This window comes from Vigna umbellata, chromosome 3 (assembly GCF_029865625.1).
Source record: "Vigna umbellata cultivar VRB3 chromosome 3, Vumbellata_1.0, whole genome shotgun sequence".
Taxonomy (NCBI): Eukaryota; Viridiplantae; Streptophyta; class Magnoliopsida; order Fabales; family Fabaceae; genus Vigna; species Vigna umbellata.
The window spans coordinates 6,461,686-6,487,868 of NC_142167.1; the positions used below are offsets into that span (position 1 = coordinate 6,461,686).

General features: G+C 31.8%; 3 protein-coding genes and 1 long non-coding RNA gene across 4 annotated transcripts; 2 read left to right on the plus strand and 2 right to left on the minus strand.

Moving 5' to 3' along the window:
- Window positions 1-331: 331 nt before the first annotated feature.
- LOC124833523 (chaperone protein dnaJ GFA2, mitochondrial-like) lies at window positions 332-11,032 on the plus strand. The gene is made up of 18 exons (XM_047308030.2): window positions 332-550; window positions 686-776; window positions 1,018-1,104; window positions 1,378-1,460; window positions 2,070-2,153; window positions 2,268-2,306; window positions 2,944-3,033; window positions 3,562-3,612; window positions 3,700-3,787; window positions 3,914-3,978; window positions 4,080-4,154; window positions 4,407-4,479; window positions 4,875-4,966; window positions 5,066-5,137; window positions 9,895-9,951; window positions 10,036-10,084; window positions 10,247-10,313; window positions 10,596-11,032. The coding sequence occupies exons 1-18, from the start codon at window positions 476-478 to the stop codon at window positions 10,690-10,692; spliced, it is 1,335 nt and encodes a 444-aa protein (XP_047163986.2). The 5' UTR covers window positions 332-475; the 3' UTR covers window positions 10,693-11,032.
- Window positions 11,033-12,895: 1,863 nt separating this feature from the next.
- On the minus strand, window positions 12,896-14,393 carry LOC124833537 (Bifunctional inhibitor/lipid-transfer protein/seed storage 2S albumin superfamily protein). The gene is made up of 2 exons (XM_047308044.2): window positions 13,995-14,393; window positions 12,896-13,027 (listed from the first exon to the last, which is right to left on the minus strand). The coding sequence occupies exons 1-2, from the start codon at window positions 14,293-14,295 to the stop codon at window positions 13,014-13,016; spliced, it is 315 nt and encodes a 104-aa protein (XP_047164000.1). The 5' UTR covers window positions 14,296-14,393; the 3' UTR covers window positions 12,896-13,013.
- On the plus strand, window positions 14,143-14,626 carry LOC148201504 (uncharacterized). The gene is made up of 2 exons (XR_015784733.1): window positions 14,143-14,277; window positions 14,403-14,626. It is a non-coding gene; the product is annotated as an uncharacterized LOC148201504 (long non-coding RNA).
- Window positions 14,627-17,559: 2,933 nt separating this feature from the next.
- On the minus strand, window positions 17,560-18,776 carry LOC124833536 (thioredoxin-like protein Clot). Its single transcript, XM_047308043.2, has 2 exons — window positions 18,494-18,776; window positions 17,560-17,994 (listed from the first exon to the last, which is right to left on the minus strand). Exons 1-2 carry the CDS (start codon window positions 18,636-18,638, stop codon window positions 17,741-17,743), a joined length of 399 nt encoding a protein of 132 aa, XP_047163999.1. The 5' UTR covers window positions 18,639-18,776; the 3' UTR covers window positions 17,560-17,740.
- Window positions 18,777-26,183: the final 7,407 nt, after the last annotated feature.

Genomic DNA, 26,183 nt, shown 5'->3' on the forward strand with positions numbered 1-26,183 from the left:
TCATTTTACACTATACTTATTTATTTTTTACTCTCTTATTTTTTGAAAAAATACAAAACTTTACACTTTTAGAACTATTTTATTCTTATATTTTGTGTCTGTAAAGTGTCTCATGATACCATTTCTCTTGCATAATACAAAATCCTTTTACTATATTTAAAAGAAGTTTTTTATTTTTGAAAAATAAGGATTATAAAAATTTGTTTTCGTGATTATATTGAAATATGTGCTAAGAAACAATTGCAGAACAATTTTTTTTTATTGTATAAAAATAGTATAAAGTACATTTTCTTAAAAATAATGTTTAAAACTCTCTCTGCCCCCTCTTCTCTTTTACATTACTAACAACTAGAACCTTCCAATTGCTCAAAACATTAGGGTTTTTGGAAGGGGTTTTAGGGATATTATTGCTCGCATTCAGAAACCCCCAATTCTCCTTCCAAAGATTCAACATTTCTCATCGAAGTGCTCCCAAATGCTTCGCTCCAATGGCGTTAGGCTCCTCCGATCGCTGCCCGCTAAATTCATCCGTCACGCCGACGCCGAACCTGTACTGAACAACCCTTCATCTCTCTCGCCCCTTGATTTGCCATTCATTATCCAACTTCGAATTTTGATACGTTTTCTCTGCCTACTTTGATGCAATTATGTTATGTTTGGTTGATTTATTTTGGATAAATCTCAGGTATATGAAGGAGTGTGCCAAAGGGGTTTTAGGACATTGAGTTCGGGACGTTGTAATCCATCCGGAGTTATTGGGAACTTATTTCCAAAAGGTATGTGTTGAAGATAATAATGCAAGTTTCAATTTTTGCTTTGAATTTTTAATTTTGTTGTGTGCGATTATACAAAGGAATAAGACTCTGTGATTGAGTCAATTATTTTTGGATTAGTTTGACAATTGTTGGTCCTAATATTGTTTTTTCTTATGTTGTATTGAACATCTTATTAAAAAAGTGAACTCTATGATTTTCTGTGTTTTTTTTGCTGATCCTTTTCTTACCTGTCTAATTGCAGTTGGAAATGGTTTTACTTTGAAGAACTGGTTGCTGTCTGGAGCAGCTAATACATATTGGGGGACATCCAGGTCCATTCATGGGTCGGGTATAAGATGTTGGATTAGCTTTGTGTGCTGCTTGCCTTACTTTTCATTCTTGCTGATGTCACACCGAAATGCATTGGGAAATCTTGTTTGGTTATTCATGGCTTGTATTTTGTCTTTTTCTCTGGTGATGATGTCTAATTTGCCTGAAGTTAATGCTACTTTTGTTTAATTAGCTCTGCAATTTCTGTTTTGATCATTCCCCTTGATGGATATATTTGTTTACTGTCCCTTGAATTTGAATGATTTATTTTTTCCCCTCAATTTCTTTTCAGCATCATTGGCTAGAGACTATTATGAAGTGCTTGGTGTGAGTAAGAATGCAAGTTCTTCTGAAATAAAGAAAGCATACTATGGGGTAGGTTTTACTTGACTAGTTTGATATAAATGTATTTTTGTATCAACGAACATTTTTGAAGTTTTAGGTGAACATTTGGATTATTTCCTGGTGAAAAATTCTGATTTCTTACTTATACCTTTCCTGGTTCAAAGGGGTCATCACTTGTTACATTCTCTTCTAATTCCAAGTCTTGCCCAAAATGTTTTGCAAACTGTTTGCTTTTCTTATAGTATGTATTGCTTTCATTTCCCAAGTGGGCGAGATTAAAATAGTTGTTTGGATTGTGTGGGAAGAGTTTGTTTTCTATCATATTGCTGTTACGTATGCCAACCACTCATTTATGTTATATAATACTGAAATACGTTTTTGCTCCTTTTGCTGTTTAATTTTTATACTTGGTTGTTGGCACCCGTTTTATGATTTTCTTATTCGTAATATATTCCACTGTAAGATTTTAGTACCTACAGTAGTTGTATGCTTGTGAAAATATTTCATGTAGTTCCCTTTATTTTTCCTTTATTCTCTTCACATAAGTTCTTCAAATGCACTCGATGAGCATGAGTTATTTGTCTGAAATAATTCTATTTCTTCCTTTTTTTCACTTTTTATTTTCTTCATGTTCTGCAGCTTGCAAAGAAGCTCCATCCAGACACAAACAAAGATGATCCTGAAGCTGAAAAGAAGTTTCAAGAAGTTTCAATCGCATATGAGGTGTACTGTTGTTGTGCTTGTTATTTACGTAGAGCTCCACTGTAAATTGTTATGTGATGAGTAAACTGGATTATGATTTATTGACTCCTCCCCCTTTGAATAACTGCATTGTAGGTTTTGAAGGATGAGGAAAAGCGTCAACAGTATGATCAGGTCTTGTGCCTTTCCAGATATATTTTTGTTACCTTTGCCAAAAAATTTTTGTTACTCTATTGGTGTAAATTTATAGGGCAGGTTACCGATTTTATTCACAAGAGACCTACATTATACATCATAAGAGCATAACAAGGGAATAATGGCTGGGCTCAGGAGATCTCTGTTTTATGGAGTTGAAGGATAGAGATATTTGAGGGTGAAAGTTGAACAAAAGGATTGGGCGGTTACAATTAGCACCTTCTTTTAGATATTTGTAAAAATCGTCTTATTGCTATAATTGATTATATGTATAGTCAATTATTCTTATAATAGATTATAATCAAAAATTAGTTTTAAGATAATAAATTTTGTTTGTTATTGGAAAATAACAAACAAAAGTATAAAGCTGAAAGGGAAAAAACGCTATTGGAAAATAATTATAAGCTACAAATTTCAAGAGTCATAGTCAATTTAATTTTCGGAGAAAAAAAAACCTTTTTACCAAGTTCAAAGATACACAGCTGAAATTGCAAACAACTTTTTAACCCCCACAGGTGTCTGAAATCTCAAAACTAATCTTTTCCATACATGCTCTTGTTTTGTCTTATTTATTAATTATCCCAGTGATTTGATTTGATTTAATATGGATATGTAGATTGGCCATAATGCGTATGTAAATCAACAAAGCTCTGGTTTTGGAGGTGAAAGCGGCTTTAATCCATTTGAGCAGATATTCCGAGATCATGTAATGACTTGCTGCTTTCTATATTCTTGCTATTGGTCATGTCTCATTGTGTACGTTCATCCTATATAATTTTTTGGTAGTTTTGTCTTTATTGCTGTTTATATTTTATTAGGAATTTTGCTTAGTAGAAATAACTATGTAGTTCTAATTTTAAATGTGATGTTATAGCGGAAGCATCTGATGTTATTATTGTTGTTGTTCTGTTCTGTTCAGACACTAATCATGCAACTGCATCAGTTTCTAGTTCAGATTAGTGGTGGAATAATCTGTTTAGTTTTTAATAGTTTACAAATATACAGCTTCAATAATCATACATACAAGCAATCAAGCATCTTAATTTGCATATGGTATGTTTGTTTGTGCCTCTGTTCTGCTTAAATAAAATTGTAGTAGAAAATAATGATTCAATAAATTATTGCATCATAATAAATAACAATTGTCTAAGAAATTTGCTTGAATTACATGTCTCACATTTTAAGACTACTGTGCTTTTTAATCCTCTAAGCATTTCCCTCAAATGGTGATCAGGATTTTGTCAAGAGCTTTTTTCATCAGAATATTGGTGGTGAAGATGTCAAGGTTCTTTCTCTCTTCATATCTTCTGGACATTTTTAACCATTCTAGCACTTGTTTGTGGAAAATGCAACTTGCTCTATTATTTTTCAGACTTTTATTGAACTATCTTTTATGGAAGCCGTTCGAGGATGCACCAAAAATGTTACATTTCAAACAGAAGTGCTATGTAACACTTGTGGTATGCTCATGACTTAAAGATCATTTACATGCTTAGTTGTTAACTGTCACTAGTATATGTAATTTATTTTGCAAGGCATGTGTGCACTGGAAGGTGACAAGTTTTTTCTCTTTGTTGACTGTTCAGGTGGGAGTGGTGTTCCTCCTGGGACAAGACCTGAAACTTGTAAGCGCTGTAAAGGGTCAGGAGTGGTCAGTATTGTCTTAAATATAACTTTCTTTAGTAATGCATTATTATTGTTATTATTATCATGATAATGATGTTAACCTAATGACTTTTGTCATATGTCCAGACATATGTACAAACTGGCATATTTAGGATGGAGAGTACTTGCGGTACATGTAAGGGAACTGGAAAAATTGTATCGGTATGATGCAAATATTTTTAACTTTTTTTCATATTAGTTCTCTTATTCTGTAAATTTGGATACGGTGGATTAGGCTGTGATACATGTAACTTGCCATGTTGCTTATTATTGTTGCCTTTTTATTTCTTATTTAGCGGCAATACATATAAATAAATTATACAATGAATAGTGTAGATTCATCATGTTCATGTATTTGTACTTATTTTTCATTCCAATAGCTAGTAATTTTGTTCTTTTCTTTGTTGGTGTCAGAATTTCTGTAAGTCATGCAAAGGGGCAAAGCTTACCAAAGGAACAAAATCAGTCAAATTGGATATTATGGCTGGTAACAACTTAAAATTTTACAGTGCATTATTTTGGGTGAATCATATTCATATTACAAGTTGCAAAGCAAAAGTCAAATGAATGAGTAGTTTTTATAGATTTCCCTTATATTGCTTTTTGGAATAAAATTTGTTTGGTAGAAGCTAGGAAGAGATCAATTGCTAATTCTGAGTTTTGCCATTATGTATTAGTATTAATCTGACAACGAATACAACCAGAAAGAAGCTACCGTATTTTACAATAGTAAAGTTAATGCTTTTGATCACTGACCTTTTAATAATTTAGAGCAATGTTGGATGTTGACTATCTTTCTACTGACTAATTTGATTTTATTAATTGTGGGAGCTAAAAGGAAAAAAATTGGGTTGAGCGATTGACATGCTCTTACATATGCAGGGATTGACAATAATGAAACTATAAAGGTTTACAGGAGTGGTGGTGCAGATCCTGATGGAGATAACCCTGGTGATCTTTATGTTACTATTAAGGTGACTGTTTAATCTATTCATTGCTTGGTAATCATTTCCATTTTTCTCTTATATCTTCTCACAAGCCCAATTATTTATTTATCATTTTCCTTTGAGCAGGTCAGGGAAGATCCCGTCTTCCGTAGAGAAGGGTCTGATATTCATGTAGATGCTGTGTTAAGTATCACTCAGGTAATGTTTCTCTATTAAACAGTTTGAGGCTTATTTCTAGTTGATTTTTTTCGGCTTTCTATTTATGTATGACTGTATTTGTTCGTAGTATCAGTTTATAATTCTGGGGAAGCAAATTGGTGTCATGGCCTAGATAGAGAAAATGTTTTGACCAAGTTGGACATATTTTTTGTATATTTGTTGTCAATCTGGGATCAGTGAAATGCTCCACCTGTTCTTAACACTATATGGAGTTGTGACATCTTCATTGGGGTTGGGAGGGGAGAGGGATAATCTTTACTTTTCATTTTACCAAAGTAGGCCTTTTTTGTGTAAATCACCTTCCCCTAGCATTACGACTGGCATGTTTGACACATATTACAGTTGCCTCTGGACTCCAATCAGTCTGAAGCAACTAAAAGTTACTTCTGTGTGGTTTACTTATTTCTTATGCAGATTTGAAGAATAATGTGAATTAGAAACGGAGATGCAAACATGCCATACAGCAATTAAATTATGTATAGATGTGTATTTTTCATAATAACAATTTATATTATCGGGGCTGTCTACATTTTGTTTACCATTCTAGTATATTCCATGGTGGCTGGCACATATATGAATTAAATAGTCATGGTGTAGGAAAAAAAACACGCCAATGGAATCACCCACATAGTAATTGATTTGATTCAAACACTTCTTGGTTACATTCATAGGATTGTCTCAATCATTTCTCCATCTCAAATATGATTGCAAGAATTTTAACCAATTCCATATTGTCACTACACATGTCTTAATAATACCCTTTATCAAGAGTTCTAAGAAATGATATCACTCAGCACAGTGGACTCTCACACAAATGGTCACACGCTTGCATCTGCCCTCTTTGCTTACTTTGGTTGGGATGTTTCATCTTCTTTTCTTGATCTCTTTTATTGTAAAGGAAAAAAAATTAACGATTCCATTCATTAATGAGACTCAATGAACATCCATTATCTTATCCCACAGCCACCCAACAACTGTGACCACTATCTCTGGCGACCACCCAACAACTGTGACCACTATCTCTGGCAACCACCCAATGACTTCTCTGACTGTCTACTACTTCCACCTCGGATTATTCCAACCAACAGACCAACAAATCATCATGCCTGTCTTTAAAAGGATGTTTTATTATCATTTTATTGTTATTTGAAGTAAAATACTTGATGTTATTTCATTATTTTTTAATTTTTATCATGTATTTATTTTTATTTTTGTTGCTATCCATTGGCAATTTGCTAGAATGCTTTTGTTGGCTGACTGCCATAGTCTGCCATCTACTATCAATAACCCTGGCTAATCCATTTCTGCACATACCCTCTCATTTTGGTGGAGTCCAAGAATGAAAATACTTTCCTCCTACTACATTTATTTGGTAAACTGGATTTTCTTTCCAACACTTTTTCTTTCAATTAAAATTTCATAATAACACCTCTTTGCAAAATTTTGCCTTCTCGACTTTGTTGTGACTATGGCCTTCCCTTCCAAGTTCCTCACTTTTTTGTCCTCCCAAAGCCAAGTGCCTACCTTGTACGCCTTTCATTCCCACTTTGTACCAGCATACCCTTGCGGTGCCATCTTCTCCAATGAAATGATATTGACAGCAACAAAAGATACAAACCATTTTCTCCCTCCATATTTCCTAATGTGAAATGGTCAAACTCTTAGCTAGTTTTCAAGTTGTTAAACATTGCATGGTCTCTACAGATGTGCTTTGAAGTGGCAAAATCCATCAGTTATTTTGATTTAGCAACCTCCTCGCATTTGCCAATTTACATATCTTCATCATAGTCTTTTACCATGTTAGCCTCGAGTTGTCATTATTTTTATAGATAACTTAGTTTTTTCAGTTCCTCCCTCATTTGTTGCATTGTTCTTTCAAATGCTTCTCCCTACAACAATAATGTTGCATGTTGCTCATATCTTGTTACTAATGTGGTTACAATTTTGTTCTTCCTTTGAATCCATCATGTCTCCTTGATTGACTCCTTTTTTACTTGGTCTTGTCCATGGCTAATGCTTAACCTTCAGTATCAATATTTTTGTTTCTCATCATTCCCTAGTTCTTTGGAGCGCAAGTCACTTCATCCAAGTTCTACATTGTGTTCCCTAATAACAATGTTTCAATCAAAGATTTGTATGGCCTTAATAGTTTGGCCAACGACAACAATGCCACTTCTCATTAGAGATTTACATATGTATTGAATAAAGTGAAACTAAGTATGAGATTAATAATAATGTGGGCTAAGCCCAAATACAAATGAATATGTAAAAATAATAGAATTAACATAGAGATTATGTTTCCTTAATTAACATAAAACGGAATATATCTAACATTCCCCCTTAAGCTAAAGGGGGACCCAAGGACATAAAGAACATTATCAATGGTTAAAGATGAAAAAAGATTAACAATACTAACACCATGAGATAAGACCCTAGACTCATCAACGATTGTAATCGTAGGTAAATTATTCGAAGAGGATAATGAAGAAAACAAATATTTGTTATCAATAATATGATCTGTGGCACCTAAGTCAAGAACTCAAGGTTCAAGAGAAGAAGGTTGAGTTAGGCCAACAAAAGATATACCTGTGCATGCAACATTAGTAGTGGAACTAGAGTTTTGGCAATCCTATACCATTTGAGAAATTCATTGAAAAGAGCAAATTTGCCAGTGCTACCAAAAGAGGTAGCAGAAAAAGCCATGGAGAGAAAAACCCTATAAAACCAAGGTTTTCCAATCAAGGCAACAAGCACGGGTCCTGAAAGAGGAAAGGAGGCAATTTTAGAGTAGTTAATTGCTGTCTAGACGATACAATCCTATCCAGGAAAGAGTACACTTATTTTTGAATTTAATTCCTCCCTTAGCATAAACAAAGAAAATCAAAGAAGAACGCATAAAAAGAGAGATGAAGATGTCACAATCTAGCAGATTGATGAGTCAATAAAGATTCACCACAAAAGTCTCAATGTTTGATAAGAACCAATCTTCTATGACAAGAACCAAGAGAATCCTCTCTCAATGAATTCAAAACTCAAATATTGACTATAAAAAACTTTAGGCTCTAGATACCATATTGAATATAGTAAAAGTAGGTATAAGTTTAATCTCCCTTATGTAGAAAATACACATTGGGTAATGTATTTATAATAATGAGAATGTGGGCTAAGTGCAAATACAAATGAAATATGTAAAAACAACATAATTAACATAGGGACTATGTTTTCCTAATTAACATAAAACACAATATATCTGACAATATGCATTTAACAATTGTCCCAAGGGATTGAATTTATTAGTGTAGTAATGGGGATTTCCTCTCATCTCCATTTTGTTTGATACAAGCTTGGATGCATAGTTGTTCTTGAGTTTCTCCCACATAAGGCCTTCGATGCTGTGTCCTTCATCACATACTTGATCACAAGAGCTAATCAAATTATGCTCAACTTTGTTTTGGATATTTTTCCATACCTTTTCATTAATTTTAGTCAACTTTTTCATCTTCTAAAGTCAGATTAAGAAATTGCTGCATTATAAGCTCTTGAATGGTAATACCAAAAATAAGGTTTACATTTTAATCAAATATCAAACATCTCAAACTTGTGTTACCCACCATCACTATGATACAACTGTTGGGGAAAAAACACCAATGGAATCATGCACATGCCCAATGATAAGATGGAACAGACCACAATTCACGGGATTCAGCACCCTCTTGCCTACGTCCGTGAAACCATCCCATAAGAGATTTAGTGTCTCAGACTATTACAGTTTTAACCACCCCAATTGTGTAACACTGTACAAACTTTGTACCCCCATTAAAGAGCTCTAAGAATTATATTACTCATTACAAGAGGCTCATTCACACACTTTTCTTCTCTTGCTTTGGCTTGGATGCTTCATCTTCTTCACTTGAACTTGTTTCATTAGTCTATTCATGAATGAGACTCTTAATAAATGAATTTTAAGCCTAATTCAACCTTACATAACATGTATACTATATTCTAACCTTTTCTCCACTTGATGTGGGCTCTTCTACACACCTTACACCAAAGATTGGACATCTCAAGTGTTGGACTGGAGGGTAATCCAATAATGGGTGTCGTGAGGCCCAACAGCTTGCTAGGATAGGCTTATTGATACCATCTTAAGAAAGTAGAATTTAAACCTAAATCAATCCTCCTACAAAACTTGCTTGGAAAGGCACTCCACTTATACATCTCGTTATTCCTCTAGGAATGCATTTATTTGAAAAAAAAATAATAGAAATTCTTCTAAGAATACATCTCTTGACTGTCCAGCTTCTGCATTTATTTGAAAATTTGGATTGTTCTTCCAATATGATGCTAGCATCCTAATGACTCTGCATTCTAACCTATTTATCTGCATACCCTCTTGCAATTCTAAAACATGTCATTTGGCAAACTGAATGTGCTCATTATAAGTTCTGTTTTTAAATCCTTAGACAAGAACTAGTTAAATAGTAGCTCTTCGAATTATAAATCTTCATGGACAAAAAACAAACAGCGGGTTTTGGAAAATGTTAGTTTGTTCCTGATAGACTTGAAGGCTTCGAACATTTAAATAGATCTATTGTTGAGGACCTAGCAATCATTAACCTCTTTTGATTCTGGTAGATTTATGGATTTTTTTCTATTTTGTAAATGTTTAGGATCTTAAACATCTTACTATTGGTTTGTGTTATTGAAAATAACTTAAATGCTATATTATTTTTCAGGCAATTTTGGGTGGAACGATTCAGGTCCCAACTCTTACCGGAGATGTTGTTCTTAAGGTTTGTGTTGCTTTTGTACATAATTTCTCATGGCATATTGGTTTCGGTAACTGATGATGCTTGATGATGGGTCGTGATTGGCAGGTTCGTCCTGGCACCCAACCTGGTCAAAAGGTGGTTTTGAAAAAGAAAGGTAAGTTATATGATGTCGTATATTGATAATTTGGGAGTATTTTACCAGACAGCATTGTGTGAAAGTATATTTTAAATTCCATGAACCTGTTCGGTGGATTTTTCAAGTGTTCAGTTTAAGGTGATTTTTTCATCGTTACCAAGTTGTTTGTTCTCTTAACAGGGATCAAGGCAAAAAATTCTTATACACTTGGGGATCAATACGTTCATTTTAACGTCAGCATTCCTAAGTGAGTGTTATATTTAATGTTGAATGTTGTTTATGAACTAATGTGTACATGCTGGAAATTCCATTTGGAAACAGCTCCAAACCCTGATTTGTGTTAAAAGTTAGTCTCTTCAACTTTGTCCAAATCATGATTTGGAGGCTTCAAATGGGAATAAACGCCTCTTGCTCACCCCACAAACAAAAATAGTGTAGGATCAGGTTGTTTGGGAAAAGATTTTTCTTTGTGATGGGTCTGATAGATGTCTATAATATAATTGATCTCTTTTTGTGTGATGCTCTGCAGCAACCTGACAGAGAGACAGCGTGAATTGATTGAAGAGTTTGCCAAGGAAGAGCAAGGGGATTTTGATAAACAGAGAGCTGCATCTGCTTCTGGTTGAAAGGATTGCAAGATTTGTCAAGTCATGCTCAACTAGGCGGGTTTTGAAGTTTTGTAGGATTAAGGACTGCTAATTTTGTTTGTCTCTTCCACTTTTTTGATATGTAATATTTCTCATCGAAGTGATGACAAAATTCAAAATTTTAAATTTAGAAGGCAGTCCCCTGTGCTCCTGTAGGCTAGTATTCTTGTCAGTGTTGTATATATAAAAATCACTCAACGTGATTGTTTTACCTACTATCATCACATCACATAGAGGAACCTTAATAATTGGGCCATGGCTAAACTATAACATTTTCTTCACAGTATTAAACAATACATATTCATTTGTCCTTGGATCAGTTGCTATTGTTTCCTTATAATGATAGTGATGATTAAAAAAATGTGATTTCAGATTTAAGAGGTTTACAATGGCAGCGTACTGTAAGTTATCGAATTTAACATTGTCTTTCTTCCTTTAAATGCTTTGGTGAATTTGTTACTTTTTTCGTAGACCAGTTTACTTTGGTTTCGAAATCAATTTCACATTAGAATAGAGGCATATTCTTGAACCTCCATATATTTCTTCCTCCACCCCCCATAAATTTGTTCTCCAGACTATGTAATTGGGAATGTAAATTTTGTAATTTGTTTTTTTTTATTCCTAGAATATAATTTTGTACTTATTCGGAATAAAAAAATACATTTTTGATTGTATAATTTAAAATTTATTTGTATTTTTATTCTATGATTTGAAATACAAAAAGTTTATGGTGTTGCAGATCAAAATTATGGAAGTGTGCATAAAGGAATGGCTTAATATATAATTCATGAATTACGGATTTATAAGAAAAAAAGTCTGACTTTAAACCAACTAATGCTGTTTGTATTTCAAGGTGTTCTTATATTTAATATAGAAGTTGCAGATATGTTTGTTCATAAAAGTTTTATTTATTTAATTTTCTTAATAAGAAAAAAGTTATATTTATTTGGTCTTACAAAATTGTGGAAGTTTTTGAATCTTGATAACTGGGTTGAAATTACACGGATATGGATTATGGCCATGTCTGAGAAGAGTTAAGCTAAATTTTTTACGCAAATTTTTTTAAAAAATAATAATTTATGCACTTCATTTTAAATACTTTTAAAAATAACGAACATTTTCTAATAACCTAACCATACTTAGCATTGACCTGTTATTACTATTTGAAGATTGTTCTTGTATTGGTGCATATTTTGGGTGATAATTCATTTAAATTAAGAGTGACTAAAATTGCAATAACATTAAAATTGGTTTTTCTTAGAACGTTTATATTGTATTTTTAAAGAGATCGTAAATATTTTTACAAGAGACAATTCAGGTTATATTTAATAAGCTACTAGCCATAATAATGTTAGAGTAATATTTGTTAAGCTTGAACAACTGCCCTAGTGGTTTAAGTTTTATATTTAAATATAAATAAAATGAAAATTAAATTTACGAGGTAATGTCTTTTAAAAGAATAAACTTATGATGGATAAATACTAATTGAAGTGCACTTTTAGATTTTTTTTTGTCCATGATTTTGATCTCGGTTTCCAATTTTAGTGATTATATCTTAAAAAATTGAAGTTTTGGTTAATATAGTGTGTGTTTGTGTATATATATTGCAATATTTTTATGACATCTTAAAAAAAATGTATTTTTGTTAATTTAGTGTGTGTATTTAGTTCACTTAAACATAAACATGTGACTATCAAGAAATTATTTAATTTTAAAATATGAGAGTAAAAAGTAAGTATAAAAAATTTGAAGATTAGATAAAAATTGTGCATTTTTAAAATTTGGAACTGAATTTGTGAAAAAGAATGCAAAATCATGGTTAAAAAAGGAAGTAAAGTTGCAATTTAGCCATGATAAATTGAACATTAATTAAATATGAACAAAACCAGGTAGCATTTTTTTTGTAGTTGTAAAAAAAATTGCAAAGTTCAGTAATAGAATATTCATAAAAGTATTTTCATGAAAAAAAAAAACAGGACTATTTATTTATTTTTATTTCATTTTCATAATAAATTATTTTTATATTTTTTTTCATCTTTTTACAGTAGTGAAGAAAATAAGCCTTTTTTAAAAAAAATTAAAAATTATTCCTTATTTTATCTTTAATTCAAATTTCATTATTTTCTTTTAATCACTTATTTTTTTATTATAATCTTGAATAATTATAAAAAAGAACAATAGGTTAAACTAATCTATTAATCTCATAGAACATTATTATAAGAAAACACTCATAAATTTCTTCTAAAAATAAAAACCCTTATTTCTAATAACATTCCATTCTAACATTGAACTTGATTTTATCACATGCTTTCACCTGCATAAAAAGATGATGAAAATTAATCTTCTTTCACTTCCAAAACATTCATACAAAACAACATAAACCACTTCATAACCATTATTTTCCTTTTCCTCAACTTTATTACATAATAAAAATGTTACAAATGTATTACGTAATGTATTGTTCAATACAATATTAAGAGTTTATATTTTAACAAATTTCTCGACAAATATTTCTAGTATAGAAAAATAAGAAAAAAAATATGATGAATTTCTTTATAAAATAATTAACTGTGAATTTGTAAGACTTCATTCATATAACTTCTCTAAATTCTTGTTTTCATTTTTCATATAAACTTTGTGAAAAAATATTTTATTTTATTTTTTGTTTTGAGAAGTACTTCTAGGTAAATTTGTGACATGAATAAAGTTTATTGAAATCAGATTTAGCACTGTTTAAAAAAAATTTATTAACCAATAAGCCGGATTGTTAAAACTTTTTTTAAATTTTTTTCTTTTTAAATTTTTGTTTCAATCTTTTCTAGATAAAAGATAAAGAAACATAATATAAACAAATATTTTGGATATACCTTACAAATTCAACTGTTTTTTAATTATGGACAACAAAAATATAGTAATACACTCTAATTCCTCTTATCATTTATTTAAAATAACTCTAGAAAATTAAAATAAATTATTTTATTTCAAAACTATATTTAAATGTAAAATAATATTGTAGATTAAAAGATAACAAACATAAAATTATGAATGACCTTCTGAATGTGGGAGGGACTAGAGATTCCAAAAATCAGCCATTACTGTTATATTCAAGAAATTATTACATGATTCTAATTAAACATTAGTCTTATTAAATCTTCATGAAACACATAACACCATCATTTATTTAAATTTTAAGAGTATTTGAAACCAGAATCAAAAAGATTATAGAAATTCAATGTCCAAGTTTATAGTATAAGCATTGAAAGAGAGAGAAGAAAGGTTACATGGTTGAAAGTTTGTGGTGCACTTGTTTGGGAGCTGTGAGGCCATGTTACGGTCTACCCCAGAAATTGGAGGGCCATTGACAAGGACACACAAACAAGGTTGGCCCAGTGCCCTAAGGGCATTGCAACATGCACCACTTGGTGGAATGGAGCTAAAAGGAGCAACTGCTGCCCTACAAGGAATCAGCTGCACAAGAGAAGAGAAGAATGTGCTTGTGCATGAACTGCTTTCAACTTGTGCCACTAAACCTACCATCATCATCACCAATGTCACTGCTCTCATGTAACTACAAAACTTCATCTTTGATTTCTTGCTGTTCAGAATATTTCTCAGGGTTTGGATTTATTTATACATATGATTTATTCTCATGTCATGCATGATACCTGTTCTAACTAAGTCTCATTTAGTCATGCTTACCACAGAGAGAGATCCTCATCAATGTGATTGTGCTGAATGCTAACGGTTAGAAGATTGGAATCATGTGATTTCTTCCAAGAAAATTTGTAAAATTGCTTCTGCATGTACATACATTATTTCAAGAATGTGAGGATAAGTATGTGTTTAAGAATGAATCAATATATTTTTTCGATCTGTCATGTATTTTATTATATGTTGCATGAATATTGATCCACCTGTCTGAATTAACGACTAATATATTTCTGTCTGATTTTAATCTTATACGTGTAACATGAGGAGTTGCACATAGTTAATATAAATGTCTGAGTGAACAAATTTTAAACATTAGATTTGACCATATATGAACAAGATTAAACATAAAAATCATGTTGTATTCTGTAAACTAACATGGCTTTTAAAATTAATCACATAACATTAATGCATAATTATGCAGTCTAAATTTATTCCTCTCATTAGGATAAAAAATTACTCTCACTGCACACAGTCCCTATATCTATATCTTTATCTGTCTATCTCTACCTATCAAGTTTGGATGATTCTGTTTTCTGTGATAACACATTATTGCTTTGATTCCAGCTCACAAATTTAGTAATACAAATATTTGCTCTAAAAATGCGTAGACAATTCAATAGTAAGTAAAAATTAAGCAACATAAATTTTTAAGATGTATTCAACTGCTACAAATGATGATGCTTTCTCAAAGCAGGCAATGTTGTGAACAGTTACAGTTACTTCATTGTGAGTTGTACATGGTACAGGACATACTAGATCAGTCCATGTTCTCATGAAATTGTTTGAAAAGGGTATGTTTGGTATGCCTTGGGTACTAATTAGATCCCCTCACCCAATAAAAGTGATAGTTTTCTAGTTAAAATTAGGATTTTCTCCTTTCTCTTGTTTTTTCTATTTTTCTTTTCTCCTTACTATTCTATCAAATCCATTGTGATCCTACTTGTTAGTTATATGTTTGTTAATATAAATGTTTGCAGAACAATCTACTTATGTTTTTTTTTTTATGTTTGAGTCATACAATCACACATGTCAAGATTCAAAGTTAGTCATCACATGAACACTAAAAGTCATGAGTATTTTTTTCAATCTTGGTGAGTGCAGATTTATTATTATATTTCTCATAAAAGTTTTCATTTGATACCTTCCCTGAGGAGCCTTGCCCTGCTCCCTCCCACATTATGTGTTTGTAGATTTCTGCTATGTTCACATCTGAGCTCAAGTTTAAAGTCACTTTATTCAATATTCCTGATATTTATGTGCCTTGTATCTGATGCCTTCGCTTTTAAATTCTGATACCCCATTATCATATATTCCTTCTCTGGAGAAATCTAGAAATGAGGGTAAAAAGTAGCTCTTTCAATTTTTCTTTATTGATTTGTGGTTGAATTTCTTGTCTTGATAGAGAGTGCAGAAGGGTGTGTATAGCAGAAGGTAAATTATCATCAGCTTGAAGATATGGTTTTTGCTACTTTCTTTTGCATGTGTATATAAAACTAATAATGATTGACGTTTTTCTTTAATCCAATCCAAATACAGGGCCAATTTTTTAAACTTAAAGTAAGCACTTTTAGAGCAAATACGATTTTTAAGAATCAGGGCAGATAAAATTTTATTATTTATAAAATAGAAAACTGGTTATTTTTACAAAAACATATTAAATATACACTTAAAATATAGCAATTTACATACTTAGTTAAAACAAAACTTTTTTTCAAAAAATAAACACAAACAAATAAGCCCAGAGTTCATAGAAGAAATAACAGCATAATTTTGGATTAAAATTTGATCTTCCACCTTGTAGTTTGGTCTGGTGTTATTATCTCAATCAATAAGCATGTGCAACATAAAATTAGTCGTTTTTAAGTCATCTTCCAAGGATGAAGAATTAATTATACTTGTCTTTCCACATAAGGGTTCTACAAAATAGAAAATTTAGGAGATAAAGATTATGTTCCATTAACCAATTGATCTGTCTTTGCTTCTGAATGGATCGGTCATTGTGTTTTGGGGTCAGGTTATGAAGGATTTCCATGCAATTCAAAACCATGATTAGTTTTAGTATAATGTAACTCATAGTCATCATCTTCCACATAGCACAAGCATCTGCAATACTGAGATAAGATTATGTTTGGCATGTAAATGCCTATCTCTCAACTTTCTGTGTCGACTCTTAGGAAATGAGAGCAGGATTGTACAGTAAAATTGTTGGGATCTTATGAGTTGATACACTAGGGAAATTCATGAGTAATAAGCCATGAACAAACTAGGGAACTTTATGAACAATGAGCCATGAACAAACTTGGGTAAGAAATCTCGACAACACTTCTATTTAAAACCTTAATCCAATAAGTTTATGTTTATAGATATTTTATTTCTTAACTTTGTCATTTCTATTTAATACAAGACTTAAGAGTCAAGACTCATACTTAGATTCCTAACAAAAATGAAGAAATGCAGAGTATGCATGGCAAAAAACTCTTCTTTTTCAGAAATAATCAGCTGAGATGTTTAACTTTCAGTTGTCCCAAACATGCTAGAAAATAGTAACGAGAAATGTTACTATCAAAGTAAAATTTCTGAATTAGAAATTCTCTGAATTATTTTTCACTCTGCAAAAACATCACAAGGTAAGTGGTGTAAAATTCTGGCTGACTGAGGTTATATACAGAGCAAACTGAAATGATCTAGCATTAGCCAGTAAATTTATGATGCCCAAAAACTAAGGTTAAAAACAAATTCAACTGAATCATTAAGATTAAACTAAACTGAATTGTATAGGATATTGAGTTATTTAGCAAAAAAAAAAACTAATCTAAATTGTTTTAGTTTAGCTTTTAAAATTTAATTGTTTCTAAATAGTGTTATTTCAACTAAACTGAGCTATAGCTTCCGAAATTGAAAAATATTATTTAAAATAACTCGTTCAACAGTAATAGTTCAAACAATTTAAAAGCAATTCAGAGTGGTTCATTTTGATTCAGTTCACTCAAACCATGCAGTTTAATTCAACTAATCTAACCAGTTATAGAGTTCAATTCTTTCAAACCATAAAGTTCAATTTTACACTGGCTTAGTTAAGTTCAGTCTATGCATTTTGTACACACTTGCCTAAAATCACAAGCAAAAAGAAACACATTGTAAGAACCAAACATGGATTCATAGACTTTCCCTTGTAAACATTGGTACTCATCATTTATTGTATTCTTTAGCAACAAAGTTATAAAGTATAGGGGGGATAAATTGCTGATAAAAGTACAGCATACATTATTTAAACCATGTGATACCAACTAAGACACTCTGCTATGGCAATCATTTGTCACTTGTCAGCAACAAGAGCTTCAATTTTGCTTTCAACGTGAGCTTCATGATCCTCTAAGCGACATTTGACAGTGTCATTCTCCCAACGGATCAATGTGGGCACCCCAGTGAGCTTGAAGATAGGGTCTACCCTCCATGGATGCTGGGGGTTTCTCCATGTTGGTCTATCTCCAACATAGACTCTCAAGAGTGCAATGTCATCAGATGAAGCCTCCAGCTTCCTGTAGATCACAGGTTCTGCTCTCACACAATCTAACAAGTTAAAAGAAAAGTATTAAAAAAAATATATAGTCACGCTTTTTGTAGATCACAAGTTCAACTCTCACTATGTTCATGGATTCTGATAGACTAATCATACTTCTCTAGTTTATAGAAATCCCTCACCCTTCTCTCCATTTTCCCCAACCAAACACTGTGTAACTGTCACCAAATTCTAACAATATTATATTTCGATTGGTAATTTACAGCAACCACCATAGAGCAAAAGAAGTCAATTAAAGCATGCACAGAAAATCAATATGTGAGAATATCTTCTCAAGACAGTTTTCCCCAATATTGACATGAAAAAAAAGAGTCTTTCTCCACCCCCATTTTTGTGCTATGTCAGCAAAGAATTCCCATTGAAATTTTCAAATGTTCCATAAAGGCATAGCTATGAAATCAGAAATTTGGAGCAAAAAGACTCAGGTTTGAATATGTTGGCCGATAAAGAAGAAAAAGGGCATGCATGGATAGATATATAGATAGATACCAGGGCACCAGCTGAGAGAGGTAGCACGGTCTTTGTCAGCCAAGAAAAGGATGAGATTCGCCTTGTTTTCTTCAGCCTCCGATCGGAACTTCTCAAACACTCGATCAAAAGTCGACACTTTTGCATCGAACACTTTCAACGGCATTTTTTTCTTCTCTGCAAACAACGCAAACAACACAACCACACACCACAAACTTGTCAGACTCTTTTCCAAAACAATATTCGATACGTTTATATGACCGACCAAAACCCCTTACGTTATTTTATTTATTTGTGACAAAATCAAACTGGGAAATGGGGACTGGTATGAAGTGCTGTCAAAAAATCTCTGATTTAAAACGTTAATAATGTAAATTGGTCCCACAATATTATAAATAGTTCCGGATTTGATGCTAAATTAGTTTTTAAAATTATATTATGATAATAAAATAATCTTATGAAACTTAATAAAAGACTTTTTGACTTCTTTTTTATCTATACTATTATATAAATAATATAATTTTCTATAACTGATCTTGTACGATGGTTATGCTTAGGTATATTGATCTAGTCTAGCCAGGTTTTATTTATCAAGTTAAAAATATTTGATAGTCTAGTTTGACTTTTATGATTTAAGGATAAAAATATTATTATTATTTTTTTACGGTTTAGTCTGATCTTATTTTAAAACTCATAGTTTACTATGATCCTTGTTAGGTTTAAGGACCAACGATTTTTATTGTACTTAATTAAAAATAAAAAAAAGTTACATTTTGTTCTTGAAGTAAAATAATTTTCAGCCCCATTTTTTTCAATATGAAATATGTGGTTTCGTCAAATTTAAGTGAATTTAATGAATATTAGATGAGAATGGAAAATTGTTCTTCAAATAATACAAATTAAGAATAAAAGAAAAAAAAATGTAAGTTCATTTGTTACATTGTGATTATTAACATTATGCTAAAGTCATGTTAAAACTATGTCAGAGACAAAAAAACATCTTTTAAATTAAACATTTCATCAATAAGCGTGTCATACGAGTATCGTAAGTATATGAGTATTTGATATGTGTTAAACATGAAATATACAATTTATGAGACATGTTCGAGCTTTATAACAGGTAAAACTCAAATTTCTATAAAAATTTATAGTCAAAGCATAAACTTTTGGCAAATCCCTAGTCAAAGGTTCAATGATAAAGAGTATAGCTGAACAAATTCAAGAAAAGTTGTTGTAGTCATTTATGCATGGTGAAACTAAACTCTTATTCATGTGTCATTATGGAGTATTTCTAGACTTTGCATTAAGGATTAAGTAGTGTATGATTTATTTTTAACTCATTGTATTAAGAGTCGAGTAGTGCAAAATTTTTAGACAATCTTGCTTAAGTTGTAGGACAATATTCTTGTCTAGCTTAACCTAATCTTTAGTTTTGTAACCTTAGTGATGAGTTTTCTTATAAATTTAGTGATCATGTGTCATTTTCCTAGTGAGAAACTTTTGCTAAAGTGACTTTCCATGTGACACTCTAATAATGGATAATTTTTTTAAAAGTTAGACTGTCATATATCAAACTCTCTTTCACCAAGATAGGATTTGTAGGGTTTAGTATAAAATAACATCTTTAGAGTTTTGATATATTTTGGAGACACCATCTTCTATAGAGTTTAGAGTTTTGAATGAGTTATTTTATTCTATTAAAATATGTTGCATAAGTTGTATGATGACAAAGATGCAATGAACATGATAGACGTGGCCAAGTTTTATCGGCAAGTTGACTTTTTTGTGGTCCACAGTGTGGGTGAGCCAGGTGTGGTTGAAAATGAATTAAATAAATTTCTCTAGCTCTGTCATTGAAATTTAGAGGGTGGAGATGGTAGCTATGTAGGTGAGGATGAGGATGAAGTGAAGGTGAAGGGTAAAAGGAAGTGGAGGTGCAGGTGGAGGAGGAAGTGAAGGTGCAGGGTATGGATGAACAACATGTGTAATGGAGGAAGAAGTACAAATTGAAGATTTTACTTCAAGTGAGGATGATGATGAAGTGGAGGATGTAGATGGAGTGGGTGTAGATGGAGTGGGTGAAGGAGTACTGGGTGAAGGACGAGTGGATGAAGGACTAGTGGATGTTGATGTACATATTGATATTGATGTAGATAATACTATAGAAGGGTATGTGTCAATAGAAGTTAATGTAAATGAAGAAGACAACCATGAACAAGACAATGATGTAGAAATAGTTCGTAGTGCACATACCAAAAGAAAACCAAATAACATGGGGTTGTCTGATGATAAATGAGAGTATGAGTTTTTGGCAAGTCCAGGAGATAATGGAAGTGAGGATGCAGGTGATGAAAGACAAAGTTGTGGTCCATTTCAGACATTTGTTCAGCAAAAATCTATGTCAGAGTACAAATGGGAAGTGAGAACAATCTTTATGGATAAGAATGAGTTTAAGGAGGCTGTTATATGTTATGCAATGCAAGTGGGGAGGAATTTGAAGTTTGTTAAGAATGACAAAAACAGGGTAAGAGTCAAATGCATGAGTGTCCAATAAAGGTGTCCATGGATAACTTTTTGTGCGTATTTGCCTTCTTGTAAAACATGGCAATTGAGGAAAATAGTGGATATGCATACTTGTAGTAGGCAATTCAACATTAAAATGATGAATGCTAAGTGGTTGAGTGAGACATTAGATAGTTCATTACATGATAATCCAAATTTGAAGATAAATGAAATATGGTTAAAAGCTTTGAGGTAATGGAATACTAATGTGACAATTTCTAAAGCTTGTAGGACAAAAATAATGACATCAGGCCAAGTTGAAGGTTCATTTAAAGATCAGTTCACAAGAATTTACGACTACACATATGAATTGTTAAGGTGTAACCCTAGATCAACAATGAAAGTTAAAGTGGACAGTGACAATGGTGACACAATATTTTCAGAGGTTTTATGTCTGTTTGAAAGCTTGCAAGGATAACTTTATGTCTTGTAGGCCCATTATCAGTTTGGATGAATGTTTTTTGAAAGGAAAGTATAAGTGGGAGTTGTTAACTACTATTGGTAGATATCATAATGACTAGATATTACCTCTAGCATATGCAATTGTCGAAGTAGAGAATAGAGAAACTTGGACGTGGTTTTTAGAGTTATTGATAGAAGACCTTGGGGTAATAAAGTATGTCAATGATGCACTTTTATGTCTGACCAAGAAAATGTAAATGTATTCCTTATATGTTTATGTTAGGTTTTAATAGGTATTGTGTCTGATTACGAAATTGTTATACTCAGGGTTTGGTGCTAGCTATCTCAAAACTTTTACCTAGGACAGAGCAAAGATTTTGCATGCAACACTTGTATGCAAACTTCAGGAAAAAGTATTATGGCCAGACCTTGAAGAATCTTATGTGGAAGGATGCTACAAGCACATACCCCAAGCTTGGGAGAGAGAAATGTTAAATATAAAAATAGTGACCATACAGGCTTACAAATACCTACCTATTCTCCCAAGGTATTCTTTGTTCCTTAACAACACATTAATGAAATGTACAATGGATATAAACACTTTTTTAATCTTTGTATAGGCATTAGTCTAGATCTAGATTTACAGGTCGAGTAATATGTGATACCCTTGACAATAACATGAGTGAAACTTTCAATAGTGTTATTGTTGATGCTAGAGGAAAATCCATTATAACTATGCTAGAAGAGATTAGACTTTACCTGATGAAAAGAGGGGCAACCAACAAAATGAAGGTGTCAACTGTGGAATTTCTTATCTGCTCTAAGATTAAAAAGAGACTTATAAAGGAATCAAATTTATCAAAATATTGGATTGCTAAGTAAGTGTTTACTTTCGTACTATTTATTAACAAATGTTGTTTTTGCTATGTTCATTTTTAACTTTTTTCTTCTGTTACTTGCAAAAGTTGGTTTGCAGAAAAAATGTTCGAAGTTAAGCATGTTTCAGTCATTGGAAACAAGTTTGCAATCAACCTGGACAGTGAAAAATGTAGTTGCAGGAAATGGCTCATTAGTGGAATCCCTTACTGCCATGCAATTGCAACCATGAAGTTCTTAAATTTAGAAACAGAACAATATGTACCCACTTGGTTTAGACGGTCCACATATGAAGAAACATATGCCTCCATCATATTTCCAATCAATGGTCAAATTTTATGGGAAAGAACATCCTTCCCAAATGTTCTCCCACCATTTAAGAGAAAATTACTTGACAGACCTATGAAAAAGAGTGTTAGAGCAATGAGAACCAAATCCACACTCCCTACAACCATCATATGCACCTACATAGGCAACTCTGAAAATCACACAACCATCTAAAGCACCACCATAGACAACACAGGAATCCAGAGAACAATCAAGTGAGCCAATGAGAAGGGACAAGTAACAAATTAAGAGACCATGTCCTTCATATTGTTTGGAATATTATTGTAATGAGATTTGGTGTACTTTTTTTATTGTACAAACTAGCACTTGTCTGGTAAACATTGTTTTTTTGGAAATGATAAGGAACTTGATGATAAACTTTTATTAGCCTTAGCATTTGTTTTGTTGAAGATTTTGTTCAATTTAAATTATGTTCATGTCATTTTGTTGTTTTGATTGGTGAAGCTTCTCTTTATTCTATTTGGTGCATTATGCTTGTTATTTGCTTAGTTTCATCGAGACTGATTAAGCTTTGAGAGTCCAATATGAGTTCCTATCATACTTAGTTGTACTGTCCATACGAGTTTAGTTTGTTTTAACACTCTAGAGTCATTTTATTTGTTTTCTAGTCTTTTGATTCTGTATAAAAATTGGTGGTGAGGTTGAGTGAATTTTACTACATAAATGGATGTAGTAGAGTGAATTTTTGAATCGTAGTGATTCTTTATGAAATGTTAATATAAACAAATCATATTTGAAGATTAAACTTTCTTGGAATGGTTCAAATTAATGCAACCATGTTAATGTGAAAATTCACCTATGAAATCACCAATTTAAGGTTATTTGAAAGAGAATTTATGTGTCTGTTATGATTTTTTGTGAAGTTGGATGAAGGTATTTTTGTTATTTCTGATTACTGGATGAGACTATGTTGAGAATTGCTTATTTTGGTCAGCATTTCTTTGGATAAATAAAAAGGGGTAGTGCTTTTTTATGAGACCAAGATCGAAAGCAATGTGAATGGTTCTTATTTGAGCAAAGAAAAATATCATTTTCCTAAAAATGTATGCATGGAAAAAGACTGCCATATACCTTCAGACTGACATTATAAGCTCTTTAACATCACAAATAGAATGAGATACTTTAAAATGAGTAGAAATGTTTCAATTAATTGAGAATAAATGGATTACATATTTGCAAGCTAATAACATCTATCTAAAACCTCCTTTTACTATTGGAAATGGTAAATTATCTACTTATACCTTAGCAGATATATCAACAACATTATCTTAAAGAGTAAAATGTTGAGTTAAAGCTACTATAGTGGCTCCGCTAGCAACACTAGCTATTTCAAAATCATATTTGGAGAGAAAATATACAAAAGAGACTATATCAAATAGCTTAACATGAGACCATGGTATTATTAGAATATGTCCATTGCATCATTTCAGTTTTAAAAGAGTTTTGGTCATTGCATAAATTTCAAATTCTAAAGTTGTATTTCTAGTACCAATTAGGCTTTTGCATTTAGTGTTTTGAGTTCAACTCACATGGTCAAGTGGACTTTTGGAAGAAAATTGAGTAAATTGGTTTTATTTTTCTCATTTGGGTATTGTTTTGAACTTGTAGAACTAGTCAAATTCAATTTTCATCCAGTACTGTTTTTACTAGTTTGGTCCTTTATTTCTAGTTATTCAAGTCACTAACTTTGGCCAATTGACTCACTGTTTTGCTCATGTTTTATGAACTATCTAATAAAACTTGCCAAGGAGAAAGTCATTGATGAATGCTTGGCAAGTGTACCAATCGTTACTCCTTTTAAGTATCTATCCTCAATTTCTATTTTTTATTTAATCTCTTTAAATCCACGTAATATGAGAAGTTAGTAACTGCTCTGAAAAGTTCCATTGCTCATGGAAAAATCCACAATCTGCTTGTGCACTTTCATACTTTCAATTTTGCACTCGTAAAGTAAATCCACAAGTTGTGGAAAAAGCCATTACTCAGTTGTGGAATTTGCTAGTTTGCATTTTGTTTTTCTTGAGACAAATCCACAGGTTTTGAAAACATTCACAACTTAGTTGTGGAACTCTCGTTTCGACATTGCATTTTAGAGCAAAATCCACAAATGGTAGAAGCGTTCACATCTAAGTTGTGGAATTCAACTCTGCATCTTGGACATCAATTCTTCTAAAGTTGTGATTTTAACATTTAGAAACACCTATCTACAAGAAAAACATAAAACCCAAATGTACGATCCGAAACAAAGATCATGCATCATGAAATCATTTAATTAATGCAATTATGTATGTAAATGACCTAAACTAAGATATGAATGCAATTACATTTTATTCACACATCAGTCATCATGATATGGACCACATTCACACAAATTTAACTGAAACAGGGACTAATTTGAAAATTTCAAACAAATACAAATTTAATTCCTTCATTCATTTGTAGATGTTACAAAAGACAATGACCCAACGTTAACATTACAAAACCTCAACTTCATTAAATTTCTTGTCCTAAAACACTAAAACAAACCACATTGTGGCCACCTAAACACATGAACCTAAAGTCATAGGCAAGACATCAACATAAACACACACAACAAATCAACCTAAACTCACACACAAGATAAGTATGTTTAATACGCTAACTACACACATAAATCTTCAAAGCTTTTACTGAATTCTCCATATCATAAATTTTCCTCCTTTGTCTGGCAATGATAACATCCCTTTCAACAACATTTTCTTCAGAGCACCACTTTAAATAATTACAACATATCACATTAGAAGATCGACTCTATTATTTAGCAAAAAAAAACTTCAAACACAATGTTAATTACCAACACATAACTCCATTTTAATTAATTAAAAATGCTTTTATTCGGATAACCTTGTAGTTACGACAACTCCAAAATTGTCTTCCACAATTCTTTGAAGTTCTTGTCATTTTTACTACTGCCATCTCTCCACAATTGCAAATATGGATTATTCCTACTCCGTTTGAACCACCACCATGTGAGGAATGACAAGTTCGGCACCCTAAAGTATTGCCACAAGACAAAGAAGATTAGGAAACAAACATACCTCATCAACTATGAAGATTGGAAAAAAGATTGCTTAATTAGGGAAAGCTCCCACCAAATGATGAAAAGAAAACATTCACACTTCAAAAACAAAAACCTTGTTTTCCAAGCCAAACCTCATAAAGATCCTCAACGTTTGATTAAATTTCAAAAAACAATTTTCAAATATTACAAATCCACATCGTTTAAGTGACCACGTAAGCCAATAACTGTTAAATAATTCACTAATTGCTAACACAGTCGTTAACGATTTAGACGTCGTGAGAAAAAAAAAGTTTAAATATAAATTATAAAATTAAGAATTATTGAATACTAAAAAAAAATTATATTAAACAAAATTCACAAATATAAAGATATAAAGATTAAAAGTGATATTAAGTCAAAAATAAATTAATCCGTGAACATAGTCTAACAAAATGTGATATATATACTTTTTTTTTCATAAAA

Excerpts from the sequence above, each read along its gene's own strand:
- LOC124833523 (XM_047308030.2), top strand. The coding sequence starts at position 476 with ATGCTTCGCTCCAATGGCGTTAGGCTCCTCCGATCGCTGCCCGCTAAA. Across the intron at positions 551-685 it reads GTCACGCCGACGCCGAACCT|GTATATGAAGGAGTGTGCCA; the intron begins GTACTGAACAAC and ends GATAAATCTCAG. Across the intron at positions 777-1,017 it reads TGGGAACTTATTTCCAAAAG|TTGGAAATGGTTTTACTTTG; the intron begins GTATGTGTTGAA and ends GTCTAATTGCAG.
- LOC124833537 (XM_047308044.2), bottom strand. The coding sequence starts at position 14,295 with ATGAAGTTTTGTAGTTACATGAGAGCAGTGACATTGGTGATGATGATG.
- LOC124833536 (XM_047308043.2), bottom strand. The coding sequence starts at position 18,638 with ATGCCGTTGAAAGTGTTCGATGCAAAAGTGTCGACTTTTGATCGAGTG. Across the intron at positions 17,995-18,493 it reads CTCTCTCAGCTGGTGCCCTG|ATTGTGTGAGAGCAGAACCT; the intron begins GTATCTATCTAT and ends TTAACTTGTTAG.